Below are 21027 nucleotides of genomic sequence, written 5' to 3'. Positions count from 1 at the left end.
TTCGATCGATACGATAAAATTTATTATATTAGGCCCATGTGATTTGTGAAATTATTGTATTGGCATCGGTCAAATTCAATTTTGGAGTCGGTTTGATTAATTAGTTTGAATCGATTAAAGGTTTATAGCAATGAACTCGATCGAGCTAATATTCTTAATTTAAAATCTATTTGATTTAATTTAAATCGATTAATTAAATCAAAAAATTCTCAAACTAAAACAGTTTATAGCGTTTAAAATCGAGTTATTAATGAATCGATTCAGATCGAACCAGTTTAATTACGATTCAATTTCGATTATAAACACCCTTACTAATTAGAAGTTATACATGTTTTTAGATCACAAAACAAATCTTTCAATCATTTGATGATACACCCACAATCTTCTTTTCTCCCACTATTTTACATATCATTCCCAGAAATTAAAGAGATAGAAAGATGTTTGAAAAGAAAAAAATTCCTTTCTTGTTCATTTACAATAGAAGTAAATGTATTGTAGAAATCTAGACCTAATAAACTCCTTGCTGATTGCAAGCTGGAACTAATAAGTTCCGACAATAAAAAGAAAAATAATCTTCCTTCCTAGTTATTCAATGTACAACAATTTCAATTTTCGATCCCACAATCAACCTACTTTATCCCACAATCTAATATTTGTACTCTATCTTGTTATCTAATCTCATATTCTAGGCGTGAAGTATACAACGATAAGAGAACTATCCATCCACCAATGCCACCATCTCTAATCGTCACGGTTGTCTTGGTCTCTGACTTTGAACATTACTCTGTCGCCGCTTCAGGAACAGCGTCGATCCTATCCATGTTATTGTACCCACCACTGCTATGATCCCAAATGCAAGCCCTGCCTTCCATCCATTATATGCCCCTCTTTGTCTTTCCTCTTCCTTTCTCTTCGGCTTCTCCACTCGAGTCTCTTCTTTCACCGATTCAAACATGAAAGAAGTAGAGGGTACATTTCTGTCATCGTCTCTTCTTTCTTGATTGCTTGTTTCATCTCCTTCTACTTGTCCTTCCATCGTGCTCTCGATCTCTTCATTTCCAGATACCTTCCTTTTTGATGGTGTTGTCTCTAAGATTGGAGAAGGAATGGGTACCATCTCCATTTTTTTCTTACCATTCATATATTCTCCTTGTCCTCCTCTTGCATTGATACTCTCAGGCTCCTCATCGTTTCCTCCTCCTACGAAGCTTTCATGACTTCTCTTGGGCTCCGTTGCTGTCACGTCTTCATTTGCTATGGTTGGTCTTGTCGTAGGTGACCACTTCTGATCTCCTAACTCGGTCTTTCCATTTACTGACATTGGCATCGACCATGACGAGGACGTCGGACTATCTTTTATTGGATGGCTTCTCTTACTTCTTTGTCCTTGTTCTTCCCTCGTCCCCTTGCTATCCTCCTCAGCGGTCTCCAAAATCTCTGTTTTGGTCGATGTTGTCTCCGTCATCGGATGAGAGGATGTCATCCCCACATTTTTCTCTTCACTCTCATCTTCTCCTTGCTCTTCTCTTGTCTGGATACTTTTAGGCTCCTTGTAGTTTCCTCCTACTGAAACACTTGTCGACAGTAATGATGGTGAAAGAGGGGATGTGATTTCTGTACTCCTTACGCCATACATTGCTTCTCCTTCTCCTCCTTGTCTCTCAGACACCTCTACACCACTCCTTGCTCTCATCTCTTCATTTGCTACGGTTGGCAATGGGGAAGAAGAGATCGTTGTGGTAGGTGACAACTCCTCTGAATAGTTCGTCCCGCCTCCTTTTTCTTGTTCTTCCCTCGTCCTCTCCTCCTCCTCCTCCTTGTCACTCTCCAAAATCTCCCTTTTGGCCAATGTCGTCTCCATCATCTGCTCTCCACTCTCATGTCTTGCTCGCTCATCTCCTGTCCTAATTCTTTCTAACTCATTATTGCTTCCTCCTTGAACACTTGTTGATACTAAAGATGGTGAAGGAGAGGACGTGGTTACTGCACTCCTTCCATCATTCATATCTTCTCCTCCTCCTTGTCCCTCAGACACCTCTACGCCACTCCTTGCTCTCATCTCTTCATTTGCTACGGTTGTCATTGGGGAAGAAGAGATCGTTGTGGTAGATGACAAGTCCTCTGAATAGCTCCTCTCACCTCGTTGTTCTTGCTCTTCCCTCGTCCTCTCCTCTTTCTTGTCACTCTCCAAAATCTCCCTTTTGGTCAATGTCGTCTCCATCATCTGCTCTCCACTCTCATGTCTTGCTCGCTCATCTCCTGTCCTAATTCTTTCTAATTCATTATTGCTTCCTCCTTGAACACTTGTTGATACTAAAGATGGTGAAGGAGAGGACGTGGTTACTGCACTCCTTCCATCATTCATATCTTCTCCTCCTCCTTGTCTCTCAGACACCTCTACGCCACTCCTTGCTCTCATCTCTTCATTTGCTACGGTTGTCATTGGGGAAGAAGAGATCGTTGTGGTAGATGACAAGTCCTCTGAATAGCTCCTCTCACCTCGTTGTTCTTGCTCTTCCCTCGTCCTCTCCTTCTCTTTCTTGTCACTCTCCAAAATATCCCTTTTGGCCAATGTCGTCTCCATCATCTGCTCTCCACTCTCATGTCTTGCTCGCTCATCTCCTGTCCTAATTCTTTCTAACTCATTATTGCTTCCTCCTTGAACACTTGTTGATACTAAAGATGGTGAAGGAGAGGACGTGATTACTGCACTCCTTCCACCATTCATGTCTTCTCCTCCTCCTTGTCTCTCAGACACCTCTACACCACTCCTTGCTCTCATCTCTTCATTTCCTATGGTTGGCAATGGGGAAGAAGAGATCATTGTCGTAGGTGCCAACTCTGAATAGCTCCTCTTGTCTCCTTGTTCTTGTTCTTCCCTCATCCTTTCAATCTCTTCCTTGTCGCTCTCCGAAGGAGGAGAGGACATCATCCCTAGCTTTTTCTCCCCACCCTCATGTCCTCCCTCCTCATCTTTGACCCCGATACTTTTGGACTCCTTGTTGTTGCTTCCTCCTGGACCGCTTGTCGACGATGACAATGGTGAACGAGATGGTCTGGTTGCAGCGTTCTCTCCACCATTCATGTCTACTCCTCCTTCTCCTTGTCTCTGAGACACCTCCGCACCACTTGTCACAGGTGTCGTAGGTGACAACTTTTTTCCCGCCAGAATATCTTCATTTGGAGGGATTGGCTTCTCGGAAGGTAAGGACATTATACTCTCGTCGTCCCCCTTACTCTTTGCACCCTTTTCTTCTTCTCCTTCCCTCGCCATCTCAAGCTCCTTCCTAGCACTCCCCGAAGTTTCAGTTTTGGTGGGTGTCACCTCCGGCGCCGGCGAAGGAGAGTGTACCATCTCCGTCTTCCGCCCACTACTCGTGCGCTTTTCTTGCCCTTCTCCCGCCGCCGCTCTTTCAGGCTTCTCTCCATCACTTCCTCTTGTCGCACCTTTTTTCTTTGAAGGAGATGGCCTTATCTTTGCACTGCTCCGATCATCAACATTACTCACTTCGTCTTCATCTCTTCCTCCTTTGCTCTTCGCTCTCCTCCAACCACTCGTTTCACCTTCTTCTTCTCTCCCTCGTTTCCCTTCCTTCACAGGAGAAGAAGGATCCGGCGAGGACGACGACTTCTCCTTCGACCGAAACCGCTTTGCAAGTTTAGAGAGAGATCGTGGTAAGTGGCTCAGGTCCATGACAGGGGATTCACACAGACCAGAATGATGGTTTAGATTTTGTGGTTTCAGATGAACAAGAGCAGTGAACCTGATAGCTACAACATTGTGTCCGCTCTAACAGAGACAGAGAGAGAGCAGAGAGAAGTATAGTTAGCATTTCCTGTTTGCAGCAAATTAGGTTATTGCATTTATCTTGTTCTACGGAAGGATACGGCGGAGAAGAATATTAAGAGGCGGTGGAGTGTGGGGGGAGAAGAATATTAGAGAGTGAATTGCCGAGTAGGCTTTCTATTTGGTATAAGATGTCAATTTTTTGAACAGGTTTAGGATATGCTATACCTTTCCTATACTCTAAATGCATCTTTATTCTCCCCAATTGTACCGTGTTAGAGAATATTTCGATCTAACTAAAACTGGGTTAGTAAGCCATAGATCATCAAATCATGTCAGCTAAGATGAGTTCCAATTCTTCACAAACAAAAGCATGGATGCTAATGAAAGAGAATCTTCTGTTTCTATCATTCGGTAAAGTATCAATAAGAAGACTGCAGGTTTTATATGCCAAACTTTACGTTTCAGCCTTGTATATTGGATGAGAAAGCTTTTGTTCCTTCATATCTTTGCTACCTCTATATGGGTTTAGCTGGAACATTAGACATTGGGAAATAGAAAATTTGACAGATATAAGATGAATGATCTCAGTCCTCCTAAAATAAAAAGGAATGATCTTATTCCCCAGAATGAAATCATCCAGAACACTAGATGAAGTTTATTGTACCATAATGAACAGACTAGGAAGAAAGGAGTCTCACTAACAAGTTCCTTTGCTTCCATGGAACTAGTTTGAGATTTCACCATTTAAATTATAAGAGAATAGAGGATTAGAGACCGGCAATAATTGAATCAATGGATTGCTGAGAAAAAATCATCCATGCAGGGGTATCGAGGCCAAACCGTTGCGGAAGATTGTGGAAGAGCACTTTAAAGTAGACGATATTGAAGGAGACAACCAAAGGATTCTCGTTGACGCCAAAACATGCTCTCGAGCAGCTAGCACTTTGACCATCCAGAATAAATAAATACGGCACTTTGATGCAAGGTATAATTTTGCTACTCACTCCAATCAGGACTCAGTTTCTTCATTCGGCATTGAAGCATCAGGACTCCCCACCTATATTAATTCCGGCACATATTCTGATTGTCTTGTAGGTCAACTAGGCCATGACTCCAATTTGGTTTACATCAGCTTGACAATGCAGGTCAGGTTCAACATCATGTCCCCTTCAATTCAAACTGCAAGTTGGCTGCATTCACAAAATGACAACACAAAGTATCATGAAACTGTCACAACCGTGCATAAGACTATATGTTATAACCAAAAACCTATCAGCTGCTACCATATAAATCAAAATAAAAGATTCCAGGTCTAAAGAGTTCACACAGCAGCATGTAAGTAATTCACGACAGCACATGGACCACAAACAAGCATCTAGTAAGAAATTATGTAGGGTTCGACTTCTAAAGAGAAAACAAGAAGCTGCACCTTTGTCTTCCCTGAAAGATTAAAGACATGTAAACAAGAAATCAGCGAAGACAACCTACTACAAGTCCCAGAAATCATCTAGCCGTGCTGCTCGTACACGAAAACTGGCACCTGAGCCAGAGAAGGCGACGAATCCATTATGGTTGAGATTTCCCATGCATGATGGGTATTTCTTCAGCCGTCCAAATCCTCCAGAAGTTATTCATGGATTTCACATCTATGCACCCAAATAAAGCCCTGCAAATGTAGTAGATAATTGGTATTATATAGGCAACATGAATCAACATTACTGTTAAGCAGCTTGGACGAATGTCATCTCAATTAGTTGCTGAGTCTCTAAATGAACCAAACTTGCTGCAATAAGCAAGTGCTCTGGATCATACAACCAGTTAAATTGCAATTGGTCACCCACCAAAAGAACATACCTTTATTTTTAAGAAAATGAGATGTGGTCTCCAAAGATTAAAAACATAGTTATGCAAAGAATTGGTTCATGGTCGGTCAAATTCACACATCCCTCTCTGTGAAAACTCATTTTCTAAAGACACCAAAAGAGCCATAGTAACCTACAGTGATTAGCCAGTAAGCAAGAAACATGAATCAGTTTTCCAAACAAATACAGTCAAACAATAATTCAACTTGTGCATTAGATAAGCACAGGCAACATTTAGGGAAATTACAATACAAATTTTGGTAGACTTTACAACCCATATGGGCATCAAGAATAGCACTATCGTGGCTCCAGGATGTGCGGATAGGTACATAACACAGTACAAGTTGCACCAGCTCTATCCTCAGCATGCACCAATGTGCCAACATCTTGGCACAGCAACCATCCCATTGCTTTCCTTATTCATGTTGTAAGCTTATGTGATGCCAAAAATTATAGATCTCATTGACATTTCACACTTTTGTTTAACCAACAAACTATACCCTGCATCATTCTTATATCCCTTGAATATGCAACTACTCATGCCCCAGATATTTGTGTGCACTAATGCTTGCAACAGGAAATCATTCGCAAAAAGATGACTATCTAAAGAAAAAAGAATAATCCCAAAGATAAATTACTATGAAAATAACAAGAATCCACAGAGGAAACGGTTAATTAACTACCTGAGCTTTGATCCTCATTCTTCAACCTTGCTCAAGTAGTACTATAGCAGTGTGCCTCAAGCAGATGCTCAATAAATAAACAGCCTAAGGCAAAAAGATTAAAAGACCATCTATATGATCATATGAAAAGCAATCCAGTAAACACATAAGTTTGACAATAGATCCAGGATTCTTCAACTTAAGATTCTTTTACTTAGGTTAACATTACAACACACTCATCTAGGACCATTGGATTCACATTGTCATCACAAGTTATATATCAGCTTCAATAGGGTCGGCCATGGGAAGGCTCATATCAGAGGTCCAATCAGCTCTAATATATAGGCAGAAGCACAAGTGTTGCTCAATTTGTCTTGGGTGACAAGAAGAGAGGGTCAACTTGGCATAGTAGTGCTCATGAAAAACTTGGATGCCTCCGCAGATGCATATTATAAGTTGTACGGGAGACTTATGACTTTCGTTTGGTCAACATGGTCAAACACAAGGTTCCTTGGTCAACAAACAAGAGCAACCCAACTTGGCTTCCTTTTGTCAAACTAAAGAAGGCTAAGAAGACTACCAAATGATTCAAGCGAAGACAAGTTCCTCGACTGGCATTTGCAATCGAAAACAGGGCCAATCAAGGGACAACCAATTTTAATTGTCACCAATCTAGGGCTAGCCAAACCTGAGTTGGATGCTTCACTAGCTTTAGGTATCAAGGTTTAAAGCACCATAGGGGTGGTTGGCAGGTTATGGCACTAAGCCAACAAAATTTGCAAGTAATATCTTAGTTCAATTTCACGTTTCTTGATTTCTGGCTTGCATAAACAAGTTCAGACTCGAGATAATCCAAAAACACATGGTGTCTAATCTCTCTTCTATCTCTCATTACTCCTCTTCCCTACTCTTCTACTGGAGGTTCTTTCCTCAAAGGTGGTGCTCAATAAAACTTGACACTTCCATCGCTTGAATTCGTTGACAATACCAATTTGACAATAAGTCGGATTCAACAAAATAAGTGAAATCACAGCCTTAATTAAAATATGACATTTTAAAGATCATTATATGACTAAAAGACTTGAATTGGGGGAGATCTTTTTTACTATTTCAATAAAAAGATACTCTTACAAGAAACTCACTATTCAAACAAACTACTTGACAAAATTAGATTTGAGAGATTAAATTGATTTGTGGCAAATTGAACTATAATAACCCAGGCAAACTATAACCGATAAGTACCTCATTGCATAGCACCTTCTGAACTTCAACAAGTGTGACTCCAAGGAATTAGCAGCTTCCAACTATTGGAATCCATAAGTGGTTTGAGGAGATAAGAAGACGATTTTCATGTGACATGTATGCTTTATCACAGACGTAACTCATTCATAGATACCCAGGGCAATAAGACAGCTTTTGACAACCATAGCTTGGAAAGCAGCCAATGACTTATGATCATTTTGTTTGTGAATGGCACTACAAATCACAAGACAAAGCTCCTGGTCAGGAAGTATGCCAATATATAACATCAATTTAAAGAATATTTTTGCTTCGTTTACAAAATGCCTTTTGCATAATCGATTGATTATTGCACTAAAATCTTTGATTGAAACCTCATAACCAGATTCTAACATTTTATCAAAAAGTATAATGGCTCTATCTGGCATTGCCTTTGCACATTGTGCTTTTATAATTGTTGTGTAAGCAAATTTCCTCAGCCTAACACCTCTTTCTAAAAGAGAGAGTAGAAACCTTTCTGCTCTATCAACTTCACCATTCAAACAAAGGGCATTAATGAGAAGATTGTAAGTAATAGGAGTAGGCATGAGAGAATGTTGCAACATTTTATCATGTAGATAGAAAGCCATGTGCACATTTCTCAGTTCATGAAATCCCTGAATAAGCGTATTATAGGTAATCTCATCAGCACCTATACCCATTATCTCCATATTTTTCAGAATGTCAATAGCCTCTCGTACTCTGCCTTGCTTACAAAGAGCCTTTATAATTACACTATAAGTTATTCTGTTCGGCATGATTGATTTCCCAATCATTTCATCGAGGAGTTCTAGAATTGAATCAGTATCCCCAGCTCCACAAAATCCATTAATAAGAATGGTGTAGGTTACCACTGTGGGAACTAATTCATGAAGCTCAATTTTCCTCAAGAAACTCTTTGCTATATTTAATTCTCCAATTTTACAAAAGCCATAAATCAAGGAATTATAAGTCACAACACTAGGTGTTATGTTTGACCTGATTATCTGTTCATATAATGTGACAGCTCCTTCAACATCACCTATTTTAGCATAGCCATCAATCACTATATTGTACAAAATAATGTTCAACGTTTGACCAGTAGCAGCTAGGTTCTCCAAATACCAATTTGCTTCGGGCACCGATCCATTCTTGCACAAACTAGAAAGAATTCCCCCATGAACAAATGAATTAGCCATTATTCTCTTGGAGCACATAGTTTGGCATACTTGAAGTGCCTTCTCAATTTCTCCTAACTTACAATACCCATTTATGAGGATGGAATATGCTACTAGATCCATATCTAGGCCAATTTCCTTCATCTCTCCAAGCAATCCTTCGACTTCATTGATGTGTCCTTTTCTGCAAAGGGCATTGACGAGAACACTGTAAGTGACAATATTCAGCTTGAACCCCCTAGAAAGCATCTCTTTCCTCATCTTCAATCCTTCATCAACATTACCTCCTTCACAAAGCCCGGTTATCAGTATAGTATATGTAACTAAATCTGGTTGCAGCCCATGTTGAATCATCATCCTTATGAGCTTCCAAATCTCGCTCATCAAGCCAAGTAGGCGATACCCATTTATCAGAATATTATAAATAACCACATCAAGCTCTATACCATCCGTCTGCATGTACTCAGAGAGTTCCAAGGCTTCATCCACATAGCCTGCTAGACATAACCCATGAATGAGAGTAGTGTAACTGTGTTTGTTGGGTAGAAACCCATACTTGAAAGAAAGAGAAAGGAGTGACCTTGCAATCTCTACAAACCCTGCATTACATACTCCAGCCATGAGGGAATTGAAGGTAACTATGCAACGGTTAAATTCTTTATTTCCTCTTTCCGTTTGGAAGAAGGAAATCGCATGTTGTAATCTTCCTTGCTTGCAGAGACCATCAATGAGGATCTTAAATGTGTATTCACTATAAGAAACCCCGCTGGATTTGATTTCTTCATAAAGATCCCAAGCGATCTCTGTATGCCTTAAGTTGAACAACAAACGGTCATAAGTAGATATTGAAGCTTGCATGTCAAGGGCAGCCATCTTGCTTAGAACAAAAAGCGCATCATGGATCATTTCCAATCTAGCATACACGTTCGCTAGCATGTCCCAAACATTGCTGTTGGAATCCCAGTCCTTGAAATTAGTACACAGAAGCTCACAGAGTAACGATGATGATGTCCCTAGGAAAACAATATGCATATAATCAAGTTATTCGGTGACAAGCCACGTTCACTAAAGATTAGAACAGCAACTTAAGCTGCAAGACTGTCAGAACAAAGTACCATGCAAAATGTTATGGAAAATAAGAATTGTATCAATGGTGGGATGCCAGACACCATGAACCAGGAAGAAAAACGGTGTAGGATACAAAAAGTTCACGAATCTTAAGCAGTAACAAGTTTATTTTTTTCTTATTTCATTGTATTTAACCATGTTCATTGGTGGGAGGATAAGCTATTTGGATCATAAATGGTGTGCACAATCTAAAATTAGTACTAAAGAATGATCTTCATATTGATATAATGCAATGATAGGGATAATCTTGGCACTTCCCAGCTTCCCTTGCCACATAAGCAACACCTAAGCAAAAGCCTGGGAATCACCTACTCCCTACGACCGCTAGCAAGCCCCGGCTTCCTAAAATGGGCTCGCGAGACCCATACTCACCAATCCCGCAACTGGGAAAGAGAACCTAACTCCGCATTAATGGTCGACGGCATGGCTCGGCTTTACTAGCCTTCCCTTCCGGACGGAGGATGAAGGGACCACACCCTGCTTGACCCAAAGAAGCAAGGAAGACAAACTGGAAGCCTCACCCCGATAGTCCCCAAGCACCATTCCTAGGGGCACACGCCGGCGAGCCGCCCGTATTAAATGCCTCTGCCACGCAAGGTAAGGGGGGCCTCAACGGAGATCCGTCCGCTCCGTCAGCACCCATGTATAAAAGCCAAGCCCCGAGCCAAGCAGGCAAAAGAGACTCTTTACTCTCTCGTTTACACTGTTGATACTGTTGTCTTCCTCCCTCTCCGTTTTCCTGACTTAAGCATCGAAGGGGTCGAGTCGAGACACCCCCAGCGCAAGCTTGTTGTGCAGGGTCGTCGGCACAGCCCGGAGGCACAGTTATGAGGCTACCCAGCATAGGGGACCGCTCAACTCCCAAACCAAACTTCACTGCTCGAAGACTAAGCGGCTCCCGGTGAACCGTCTCTCCCTACAGATTCCTTCGTCCTTCCCGTAATGCTTGCTCTCCACGTCAGCCAAGAGGAGTCATCAGAAGAGACCCGCACTTTTGACAGTGAACCAACCGGCCGACTCACCAATTGACAATCTCTGTGTGTTAACATTTTAGTGTTAGAGGAAGGGTCGAATGTCGCAGAAACATCCTTCTACCACTCCTCCCAATGAGCGCTCCAGCAAGAAAGCGCTACCCATGACCCCTAACCCCTTTGAGGAGAGAGGGCACATGTCTCCTTTCGAATAGAACGATGCCTCTACCTCGGCCCAGACACTAGGGCCCTACTAGCGCCTACTCAACGACCGAGGACTTCCCCCCAGGGCTAGGAACGGGCTCCCTGCTCGCCCCATCAGAAGCGTTCCTAGGCCTCGCTCAGCGGATCCAGACCCTCACCAACATGATACAAGCTATCACCCCACTCCTCCCCCAGTTGACGCAGCTAGCGATTCTGGTGCAACGGCCCGCCCTCCAGCTGTCGACTGCACATCTTGCACCTGAAGTTCAACTGGAGAGTCCACGCCCAACCTTCCAAGAACCTCCTCGGCCAGGGAGGTACGAGTGGCGCTGCACCGCACCCTCCAACGACGGAGTGTAACACTCCGCCAAGCTGTACTAAAACCCTGATAGAGTTTGAGGCCCAATCCGCTGATTCCTGGGAACACTCAATGAAGGCACAACTCCAAGCCATGAACCGGAGGCTAGAGGTTCAGCGATAATTCTGGCACCCTCATGGGGAACCTGATACACCCCATGTTTCCCCCTTCGTTCAAAGCATCCAGGAGGATCCCGTCCCAGCCAACTTCCGCCTCCCCAGTCTGGAAACCATCAATGGCGACTCCGACCCCATAGAACACACCGCCACGTTCCATGCCAAGATGTCTCTGTTCGGCACTTCGGACGCTCTAATGTGCCGAGCATTCCCGACGATGCTGAGGGGGTCCGCCTAGGAATGGTAATTTTCTCTTTTTCGTAGCTCGCCAAAGAGTTCGAGCTCTAATTCCTTGCCAATGTGCGACCAAAGCACTCGGCCACTGTCCTACTTGGACTGAGGCAAAGGGAAGACGAGCCCTTGTCCGGCTTCGTCACCTAGTTCGCCGGCGAGATCCGAGGGACTCAGAATGTCCATCCCTCACTAATAATCTAGGCCTTCATGATGGGCCTAAGGCTTGCCCGCTTTTTTTGGTCGTTGGTCGAGAGACCTCCCACAACCGTCCCAAAGATGCTCCAGAGGGCCAACTAGCACACATCAGTCGAAGCCATGGTCTCAAGACGCCAAGAAGAGGCCAACAGGCGGACGCGCCATGAACCTCGGATCCCGGCCTCGGAGTCGCCCCAAAGAAGATGTTCTCGAACAGACGATCAGCGGGAGAGAACAGGGTTATTCCTCACGACATAACAAGGACGGAGATTTTTCTCCAAATAAAGGAGAAGGGCCTCCTGAAGGAGCCCAAACCCATGAGAGGGTCTACGAAGCATAAGGACATATCCAAGTACTGTCGTTTCCACTGGGACTACGGACATGACACAGAAGAGTGCAGGGATCTGAGATACCAAATCGAGGAACTCATCAGGAAGGATCACATGGGAAGGCACCTGAGCCAGCCCTTGAAGCGTTCGTCCTGCCCCCGAGGACCCGTGGGAAAGCAGAATGACGTCATCTTCGGGAGGAACGCTTCCGGGGGCTAAAGCTCCTCAAGACGAAAAGCCTACGCACGGGCCTCCTCAAAAAAACCTTCGAGGATCAAAGAAGGGCCTAAGATCATCTTTGGAGAAGCCACGGGCCACTTGGACCCCATCAACGATAATGCTCTAGTAATCTCTGTCCAGATGGCAAACACCGTTGTCAAAAGGGTGATGATTAACACCGGCAGCTCCGCTGACGTGCTTTACCTTAGTGCCTTCCGGAAGTTGGAGTTAGCCACAAGAGACCTCTCTGCGATGACGTCCTCGCTATCTGGGCCCACCGACTGCTCTTGAGGCGATCTAAAAACATGATCCAGGGGCAAGATCAAGAAGAGGCCTCGAAGAAGATGCAACAACGAGGCCCAGGGGAGATCCGCCTGACCTTCCCGCAGAGGGTCTCGATGAAAATTTTAAGGCGACCTCATAGAAGATTATGGGGTAGTAGTAGGCCCCAAAGCAGACCCGGGTCCCCCAGATAGCACTCTTGGAGATTCAAAGAGGGCCCCCGGGCGCCTCTTCCGGTGGCTCAATGGCGTTGGGTCAGACCCGCTAGAGGAGCCTAACGAAGTCGAAATCCTCACCAGGATCTCCTGCTCCCTCATCAGGGCGTCTAGGATCGCCCTCAAGGTCCCCGAAAGCTTGGATAGAAGACCCATAGGACGGGCCCAGTGGTAGTGGAAGCCACTTGCCGGGCCCAGGGAGGGTAGCAGAAAAATGACGCTTCATCAACCCTCAGAGATCCATGCCTGCTAAAATGAGAACACACCGGATAAGAGCCAGAAACAAACGATGACCAAGCAGAGAAAGTCAATCGTACCTCACGACATGAGGCTGTGAGTGGCGTCCACCAAACAAGCCTCCTCCACCCACCTCATGGCGCTAAAGGAGAGGAGCCTTCTTATCTGCAGGACAGTCTCAGCCTCCCTCGCTGGCAGGGAGGAGAGTGTGTTATCAATGCCTTGCAACATCCATGCCACAGGAAAGCCCCAGCCGGCCGCTACAAACGACGAAGAACCTCGCCCTCCACCCCTTGTTGTCAGAGCCAACCCCGCTTGTCTTGAAGCCCTGACGAGGGGACAAGTAATGGTTGCTCGACCCCCGGCTCAGGCAGAAGCACAAGCGAAAGAGGTCACAAGACGGTGCCACCCCCGCACCATTACATGCGTCAATGAAGATCACCATGTAGCCCCATGAGTTGGGCGCCATCTGAGAGCGCAAAATCCGCTACTGTTCCAGATAGGAGACAATCACAAGATGGAAGGGGAGGTGCAGCCCTGCCTTAAGCGCATCGACCGTAAGGCAAAAACCCTAGGGGTTGGATGGAACGAGCGATCCCCGACCTCGGGGACTGATAGAGTAATCTCTGTCGGGATAACGAAATGGCGACGTAGCTGCTCTAGCTGAGGGGTGGTCATGACGGATACGTAATCATAGACATCCTCTATCGAACCCAACTCCCGCGAAACCCTTGAGGTCACAGGAGGCACACACCCGTAGAAGATGAGGAATCAACTTGTACCACCCTTTGGGAGGAAGCCGAGGCCTCGGTACCCCTACGACACGAGGGGCGAGAGCGAGAAGGAGAAGCAGAAAAAAAAAAGACATCTTAGCACACGCTAAGGGAACTTGGCAGTCGACAGCGGCCTCAAGCAAAAAGTATGCTCAGTCGATGAGAAGGAAGAAAGATAAGGGCGCTATATAAAGGTCCCAACCAGACCAAAGGGAGCCGAAGACGGATTGCCTTCCGTAGTTGACATTTGCACGCACCCATTTGGGACAACGTGAGATCCTACACCATCGCTCAAGAATGCTTGCAATGGAAATCACGCCCCCCCTCAGCGCGATAGAAAGACCTATTGAAGCCAAAAAGGGCCGCTTAAATCCTTAAACGGATCAAACATCAGGCTAACAAAGGATCCCCACGATAATTAAAGATAGCAAACGGCAAAAATCCCAAAATGGCGCTTCACCATCCGGCACCTCGCTAATGGCAAAATGATACGACATGAATGATGCAGCCCACCACAGCATTTACCTAAGGCGGATCCACTCTCTCGCCCACGGCGGTCGAATCAAGACCCACTAAGGCGGATCCACTCTCCCGCCCACGACGGTCGAATCAAGACCCGCTACGATGGAAGTCGCTAAGGCAAATTCACTATCCCGCCCCCGTCGGTCGAATCAAGACCCGCTACAATGAAAGCCGATGGTGGATCCTCTCTCCCGCCCACAGCGGTTGAATCAAGACCCGTTATAACAAAAGCCATTGGTGGATCTTCTCTCCCGCCCACAGCGGTTGAATCAAGACCCACTACAGCGGAAGCCGCTATGGCGGATCCACTCTCCCGCTCACGTCAGTCGAATCAAGACCCGCTACGGCAAAAGCCGCTAAGGCGTATCCACTCTCTCGAATCAAAACCCGCTAAGGCGAATCCTCTCTCCTGCCCACGACAGTGGAATCAAGACCTGCTACGATAGAAGCCGTTAAGACGGATCTACTCTCCTGCCGTCGACGATCGAATCAAGACCCACTATAACAAAAGCCGCTAAGGCGGATTCACTCTCTTGCCCCCGGCGGTCGAATCAAGACCCGCTACAACGAAAGCCGCTAAAGCATATCCACTCTCCCGCTCCCGACGGTCAAATCAAGATCCGTTATAGCAGAAGCCACTAAGGCGGATCCACTCTCCCGCCCCTGGCGGTCAAATCAAGACTTGCTACAGCGGACTAATACCGATACTCTCACTACGACGATCAAATCAAGACCCGCTACGGCGAACTAATACCGATAATCTCACCACGACGGTCGAATCAAGACCCGCTACGACGGACTAATACCAACACTCCTGTTACGATGATTGAATCAAGGCCCGCTACAACAGAAGCCGCTACGGCAAACTGATATCGATCCTCCCGCTCACGTGGTCGAGCCAACACCCGCTACTGGGTCCTACACTCCCGTCCAAGCGGTGGAGTACCTACCCCCATAAGCAGAAGAAGGGGCAAGCCCAAAAGAATACCCAACCTCTTGTGCAGAAGGAGTAGGCAAAAATGTAGAAGGAAACCTCCAGAAGTAGAAGGGGGAGGTCAAAAAATGAGAGAAAATGAACTCCCTTGCGGAACGGGGAGAACGAATATAGAGAGGGAAGAAAAAAGAGAGAGGTCGCTTAGGTCAACACCCATCTAAAACAAATATCACCCTAGCAAGAAAGCATAGCTCGCCCCAAACAAGCCTCGCACCAACCAACGCGGTGCCGACAATAAACCCAAAGCTAAACAACGATCACACCACCATGCAAGAATGCATGAAAAGCAATGTCCTTCGAGACCATTCGACGCTTCGAAGAACGCCTTTCCAGGGGGACGAATGATAGGGATAATCCTAGCACTCCCTAGCTCCCCCCGCCACGTAAGCAACACCTAAGCAAAAGTTAAGGGATCACCAACTCCCTTCGGCCGCCAGCAAGAGGCCACGTCGCCTACCCCGACTAGGTCACATCCATGAGGGAAGGATTTAAAAGTTGCTAAAGGATGGATACCTAGATCCATTCGACTTTGAGTCATATGCAACTTGCAAGCCTTGCCTTCGTGGAAAACTGACCAACTCTCCATTTAATGGAATTGGAGAGAGAGCTACTCAGTTGCTGGAACTCTTACATAGTGATGTATGTGGTCCCATATCAACTCATGTCATAGGTGGTTACTCCTACTTCATTACTTTCACTGACGATTTCTTTAAGTACGGACATGTGTACTTGATGAAGTACAATTCCAAAGCCTTCGAGAAATTCCGAGAGTATAAGAATGAAGTGGAGAACCAGACTGGAAAGAGTATCAAGACTTTTCGATCAGATCAAGGAGGTGAGTGCTTCAGTATAGAGTTCACCTAGTTCCTCAAGGACCATGAGATTTTATCTCAATGGGCACCTCCTTATACACCTCAGCTCAATGGTGTATCTGAAATGAGGAATCACAGGCTATTCGATATGGTGTGATCCATGATGAGTTTCGTTGAGCTACCCGTCTCATTTTGGGGATACGCCCTAGAGTCCGCAACTTACCTTCTGAACATAATTCCAACTAAGTCGATAGTGTCTATACCATATGAGATATGGAAAGGGAATAAGCCCGATCTTAAAGTTGTTAAGATTTGGGGCTGCCCTGCCCACGTTAAGAGAGACAACCCCGACAAGTTGGAATCCAAGATGGAGCAGTGCAAGTTCGTGAGATACCCCAAGGAAACTTGTGGGTATTATTTATTTCACCGAGAGGACTAAAAGATCTTTGTAGTTAAGAGAGCAGTGTTCCTTGAAAAGGAACACATTCTTGGCAGAGACAGTGGGAGCATTATAGAGTTGAGCAAGGGTAGAGAATCTAGCTCAAGCACCATTCCACAGCCCGGGTCTGTTCAGGTACCTAGCACACAGGTTTCAACTTTACGTAGGTCCGACAGAGTATCCTATCCTCTTGAGAGATATATGAGACATATTAGAGATGAGGATATTGATCCTCAGACTTACGAGGAGGCTATTATGAGAATAGACTCCGGGAAGTGGCAAGAGGTCATGAATTTTGAGATGGATTCAATGTACTCCAACAATGTTTAGAACCTTATTGATGCATCCGAAGGTATTGTACCCATTGGTTGCAAATGGATCTTCAAGAAGAAGACCGGAGTAGATAAAAAGGTAGAGACCTATAAAGAAAGGCTATTGGTCAAGGGGTATCGTCAAAGGCAAGGTGTTGACTATGACGAAACCTTCTCACCTGTAGACATGCAAAATCCATCCGAATTCTATTGGCTATTGCAACACACTATGATTATAAGATCTGATAGATGGATGTGAAAACCGCATTCCTCAACGACATCCTCGAGGAGGTATATATGATACAGCCTAAAGGATTCGTGTCCAAAGAAAGTCCAGATAAGGTGTGAAGGTTACTTAGGTCTATCTATGGACTAAAGCAAACTTCCCAATGTTGGAACATAAGATTTGATAAGACGACCAGATCTTATGACTTCGTTAAGAACGAAGATGAGCCTTGTGTGTACAAGAAATTAAGTGAGAGCGCTATCACCTTCTTGGTGTTATATGTGGATGACATCCTAATAATTGGGAATGATATAGGAATGCTCTCCATGATAAAAGCTTGACTATCTAGACACTTCTCTATGAAGGACTTAGGAGAAGCATCATACATATTGGGGATTCGGATCTATAGAAATAAATCCAAGAAGATGCTTGGCTTGTCCCAGTCCAGATACATAAACACCATTGTCAAAAGGTTTGGCATAAAAAATTCAAAGAAAGGTCTCATACCGATGAGACAGAGGATATTGCTTTCTAGGAGTATGTCTCCAGAAACTCCTGAAGAAAGGGTAGACATAAATAGAATACCCTATGCCTCGGCAATAGGGTCTATCATGTATGTTATGCTATGTACCAGGCCTGGTATAACGCATGCTCTGAGTGTCATGAGTAGGTATTAGGCGAATCTAAGCTTGGAGCACTGAAAAACAGTAAAGTGTATCCTTAAGTACTTAAGAAGGACTAAAGATCTTTTACTGGTATATGGAGGAAGTAGCCTCAGGGTTGAGGGCTACACAGACTCGAGCTTCTAGTCTGATGTCGATGATAGCAAGTCTAATTCAAGGTATGTGTTCACCCTGAATGGAGGAACAATATGCTGGAAGAGTTCTAAGCAAGATACTACTGCTGACTCGACCATAGAGGCAGAATACATTACTGCGACAGAGGCAGTAAAGGAGGGAGTTTGGATTAAGAAGTTCATCACAGATTTGTGAGTCATGCCAAGCAACGAGGAGTTGATTCCCTTGTAATGCGACAATTACGGGGTGATTACTCAAATAAAAGAACCTGAGTCTCATCAGAAGTATTATAAGGAGGTTCCAGCTTATTAGAGAGATCGTGGCCCAACGAGATGTAGTAGTGGAAAGAGTTTCATCCGAAGATAACATCACAGATCCACTGACAAAGTCATTGTCTCAAATTGTCTTTGAGCGTCACAGGTGTCTGATGGGGATCAGACACATAAGTGATTAACTTTAGGTCAAGTGAGAGATTGCTAGTCATAGGTGCCCTACAAGCCAATCACGTAAGTGATGACACGTGTGACATGACACAGTTTTTTTGCTTATTATTATTATGATATTTTCTCACTTTATATATATGTATGTATATATATATATATATTGTGATGTTAATGGATCCGTGCAATGAGAATCAGATCGTGATGAGATCACAATAATGAGACTGATTCACCTCTAAACACAACTTAAATAATTCTGGTCATAGGGTACTCGAGATGAACATCGAGATAACTAGATAGACTAATGTGTTATATACCTATCCATATGATGGAGACAGCTAGTCTCATAGCTGCTCTTGTGGGGACACTAGGGCTACACTGCATGTGCTCATTGAAAAATGAGTTAACTGATTGATTCGCTCATAGAATACTGAATGGTTGATGATAACTCATTGTCAGATAACGATTCCATCGTCCCAATAGTGTACCTGGTCCTTAGACTTGAGACACCAAGGATATCCTGTATGAGTACTCCACTCTTTGATACCGAACTTATGTTTGGAAGTTCCAGATCTAGCACAGTCGATCATCGAGAGCGGCAACTAACCTTACGAGGGCTATTGAGTGTTGATAGAGGATCATCCGATCTCGATATCATGAGAGAAATATCTCATGCGTTTTTGCTCAAACAAATCCTTGGCTAAGGTCATTCGAATTGAGAGATAAAGAGTTCTCCGAGAGAATCCGATTAGAACAAGATTCGAGAAGAAATCGTATGGGCTTGACAATACTATGCCCGTTATACGACCTCTAGGATATTAGATGGATGAGGGACTATAAGTACATGGTAACTGAGGACAGATAGGTCTAAAGGATTGGATTCTCCTATATCGTTTGGGAACTGCAGCATAGTAGTCTAGTACATCCGCAGTCGATGTGTCAAGTGAATTATTATGGAGATAATAATTCGTTGACCTAGAAGAAGTTCTGACAGGTACGACTCAAGGTCAGCAAGATATTGAGCCTAGAGGGTCACACACATATGGTAGGTGTTGCGACGAGTATAGGTTCGGATATAAGATATCCGCCGAAGCCCCTATCTTATTGGATATCCATTAAGCCCCTGAATTATTGAATCATATAGATGAGATTCATTAAGAACTAATAAGAGATTATTAGGTAGAGACTCACTAATCTAAGAGGCTTTGGTAATTGGATAGAGATCTAATATCCACATGGCAGGATCCATTAGGGTTAAGTTGATAGGGGACCTCTATAAATAGGAGGGAACCAAAGGGTCATAAGCTAAGATTTTTTATTGTCACGTCCTATTCTCCTCTCCTCTTCTTCTTCTCAATCAACAGATATGGAGATTTTGGTAGCGATTCGAGGAACGTCTTCATAGCCCTTGCCGTGTGGATCACCATTAGAAAGGAGAACACTTGATCTCCTTCGTCCTCTCACATAGATCTACAGAAATTTAAGGATATATGATTTCCATATGTAACATAACTATCTCACACGTGATTTTCAGTTTTGCGGGTTTTTGTACATCAATATTCGTACGACGACGAACACCTTTTTGAGAAATATGATATTTTTATTTTTTATTCCTTCGTCCTTTCAGCAACGTCTACTCTCCACATCAACCGGGTCAACTCATCGGTCGACGATCTTTGTGTGTTCACAATACCGGTAAGAATGCGATCAACCAAGCAAACATTAGAGAAAAATTATATACATAAAGGTTAGATATCAAAGTAACCAATTGCAAATCAAACTCAATGAGCCCTTGAAGAAATATATAAATTTTTAGCAGAGAAAAATTTCTATTTTTGACTAAGAAAAGGAAACAAAAAACAAACCAGAAGAGGAAAACAGGGAAAACCTTCATCACCCAGCATCTGCCGCAGTATCTTCCTCATCTGCCTCAACCTCCCCTCTTTGGCCAAAGCATGGCAAACCTCCAATCTCGCCAGCCTCGGGTCCTGCTCAGACCACCGAGGGCACGAGACCATTTCCTTCTGCTTCAAAACTCCTTTTTCAGCCACAACGTTGCTATTAGAGCGACAAGAAAGATAGAGCCCGAGCTCTAGATTCGACAGGGCTAGGATATCTCTCGAGCAACTCTTAGGGTCCCAATCCCCAGAATCCGAGACGAGCTCCTCCGCCGCGTCCGCAGCCGCCACAGACGAGAGCGGGTGTTTACCAGCGAAACACGGACAAGGAATTCGGCGGAGAGATCGAATCTTCCGTCGGAAAAGCATCGAAAGGCTAGTGTTTCATAATGGCGAGTGAGGGAAAACCAGGCACACAAAAGGAAAAGGAAGAAGAGGAAACCCTCGAGCGGTCTTTGTTCTTCACCGTCGTCTCCATTCGAGCAACCAAAAAAAGCGTTCGAACCCACGGTTCGGTCGGCGAGAAGGATCAGCCTCATGTCGGCCGTGCGATCGAAATCAACGGATCACATGTCACC

General features: G+C 44.5%; 2 protein-coding genes across 9 annotated transcripts; both read right to left on the bottom strand.

Annotated features, from left to right (window-relative positions):
* Window positions 1–748: 748 nt before the first annotated feature.
* LOC135643746 (uncharacterized) lies at window positions 749–3694 on the bottom strand. Its single transcript, XM_065161082.1, has one exon. It carries the CDS (start codon window positions 3692–3694, stop codon window positions 749–751), a length of 2946 nt encoding a protein of 981 aa, XP_065017154.1.
* Window positions 3695–4384: 690 nt separating this feature from the next.
* LOC103990401 (putative pentatricopeptide repeat-containing protein At1g13630) lies at window positions 4385–20996 on the bottom strand. Of its 8 annotated transcripts, none has more exons than XM_009409524.3 (5): window positions 20440–20996; window positions 8067–9762; window positions 7557–7790; window positions 5275–5456; window positions 4385–4980 (listed from the first exon to the last, which is right to left on the bottom strand). In XM_009409524.3, exons 1-3 carry the CDS (start codon window positions 20816–20818, stop codon window positions 7697–7699), a joined length of 2169 nt encoding a protein of 722 aa, XP_009407799.2. In that variant the 5' UTR covers window positions 20819–20996; the 3' UTR covers window positions 4385–4980; window positions 5275–5456; window positions 7557–7696. The 8 variants fall into 8 exon arrangements, with proteins under 8 accessions (XP_009407799.2, XP_018684682.2, XP_065014829.1 ...); XM_018829137.2 differs by having other exon boundaries at window positions 8571–9762; XM_065158757.1 differs by adding an exon at window positions 5645–5785 and having other exon boundaries at window positions 7557–9762; window positions 20440–20995.
* Between the last annotated feature and the right edge of the window lie 31 nt (window positions 20997–21027).

Source organism: Musa acuminata, chromosome BXJ3-7, assembly GCF_036884655.1.
Source record: "Musa acuminata AAA Group cultivar baxijiao chromosome BXJ3-7, Cavendish_Baxijiao_AAA, whole genome shotgun sequence".
In the NCBI taxonomy this organism is placed as follows: Eukaryota; Viridiplantae; Streptophyta; class Magnoliopsida; order Zingiberales; family Musaceae; genus Musa; species Musa acuminata.
This window is presented reverse-complemented; position numbering and strand designations above follow the sequence as displayed.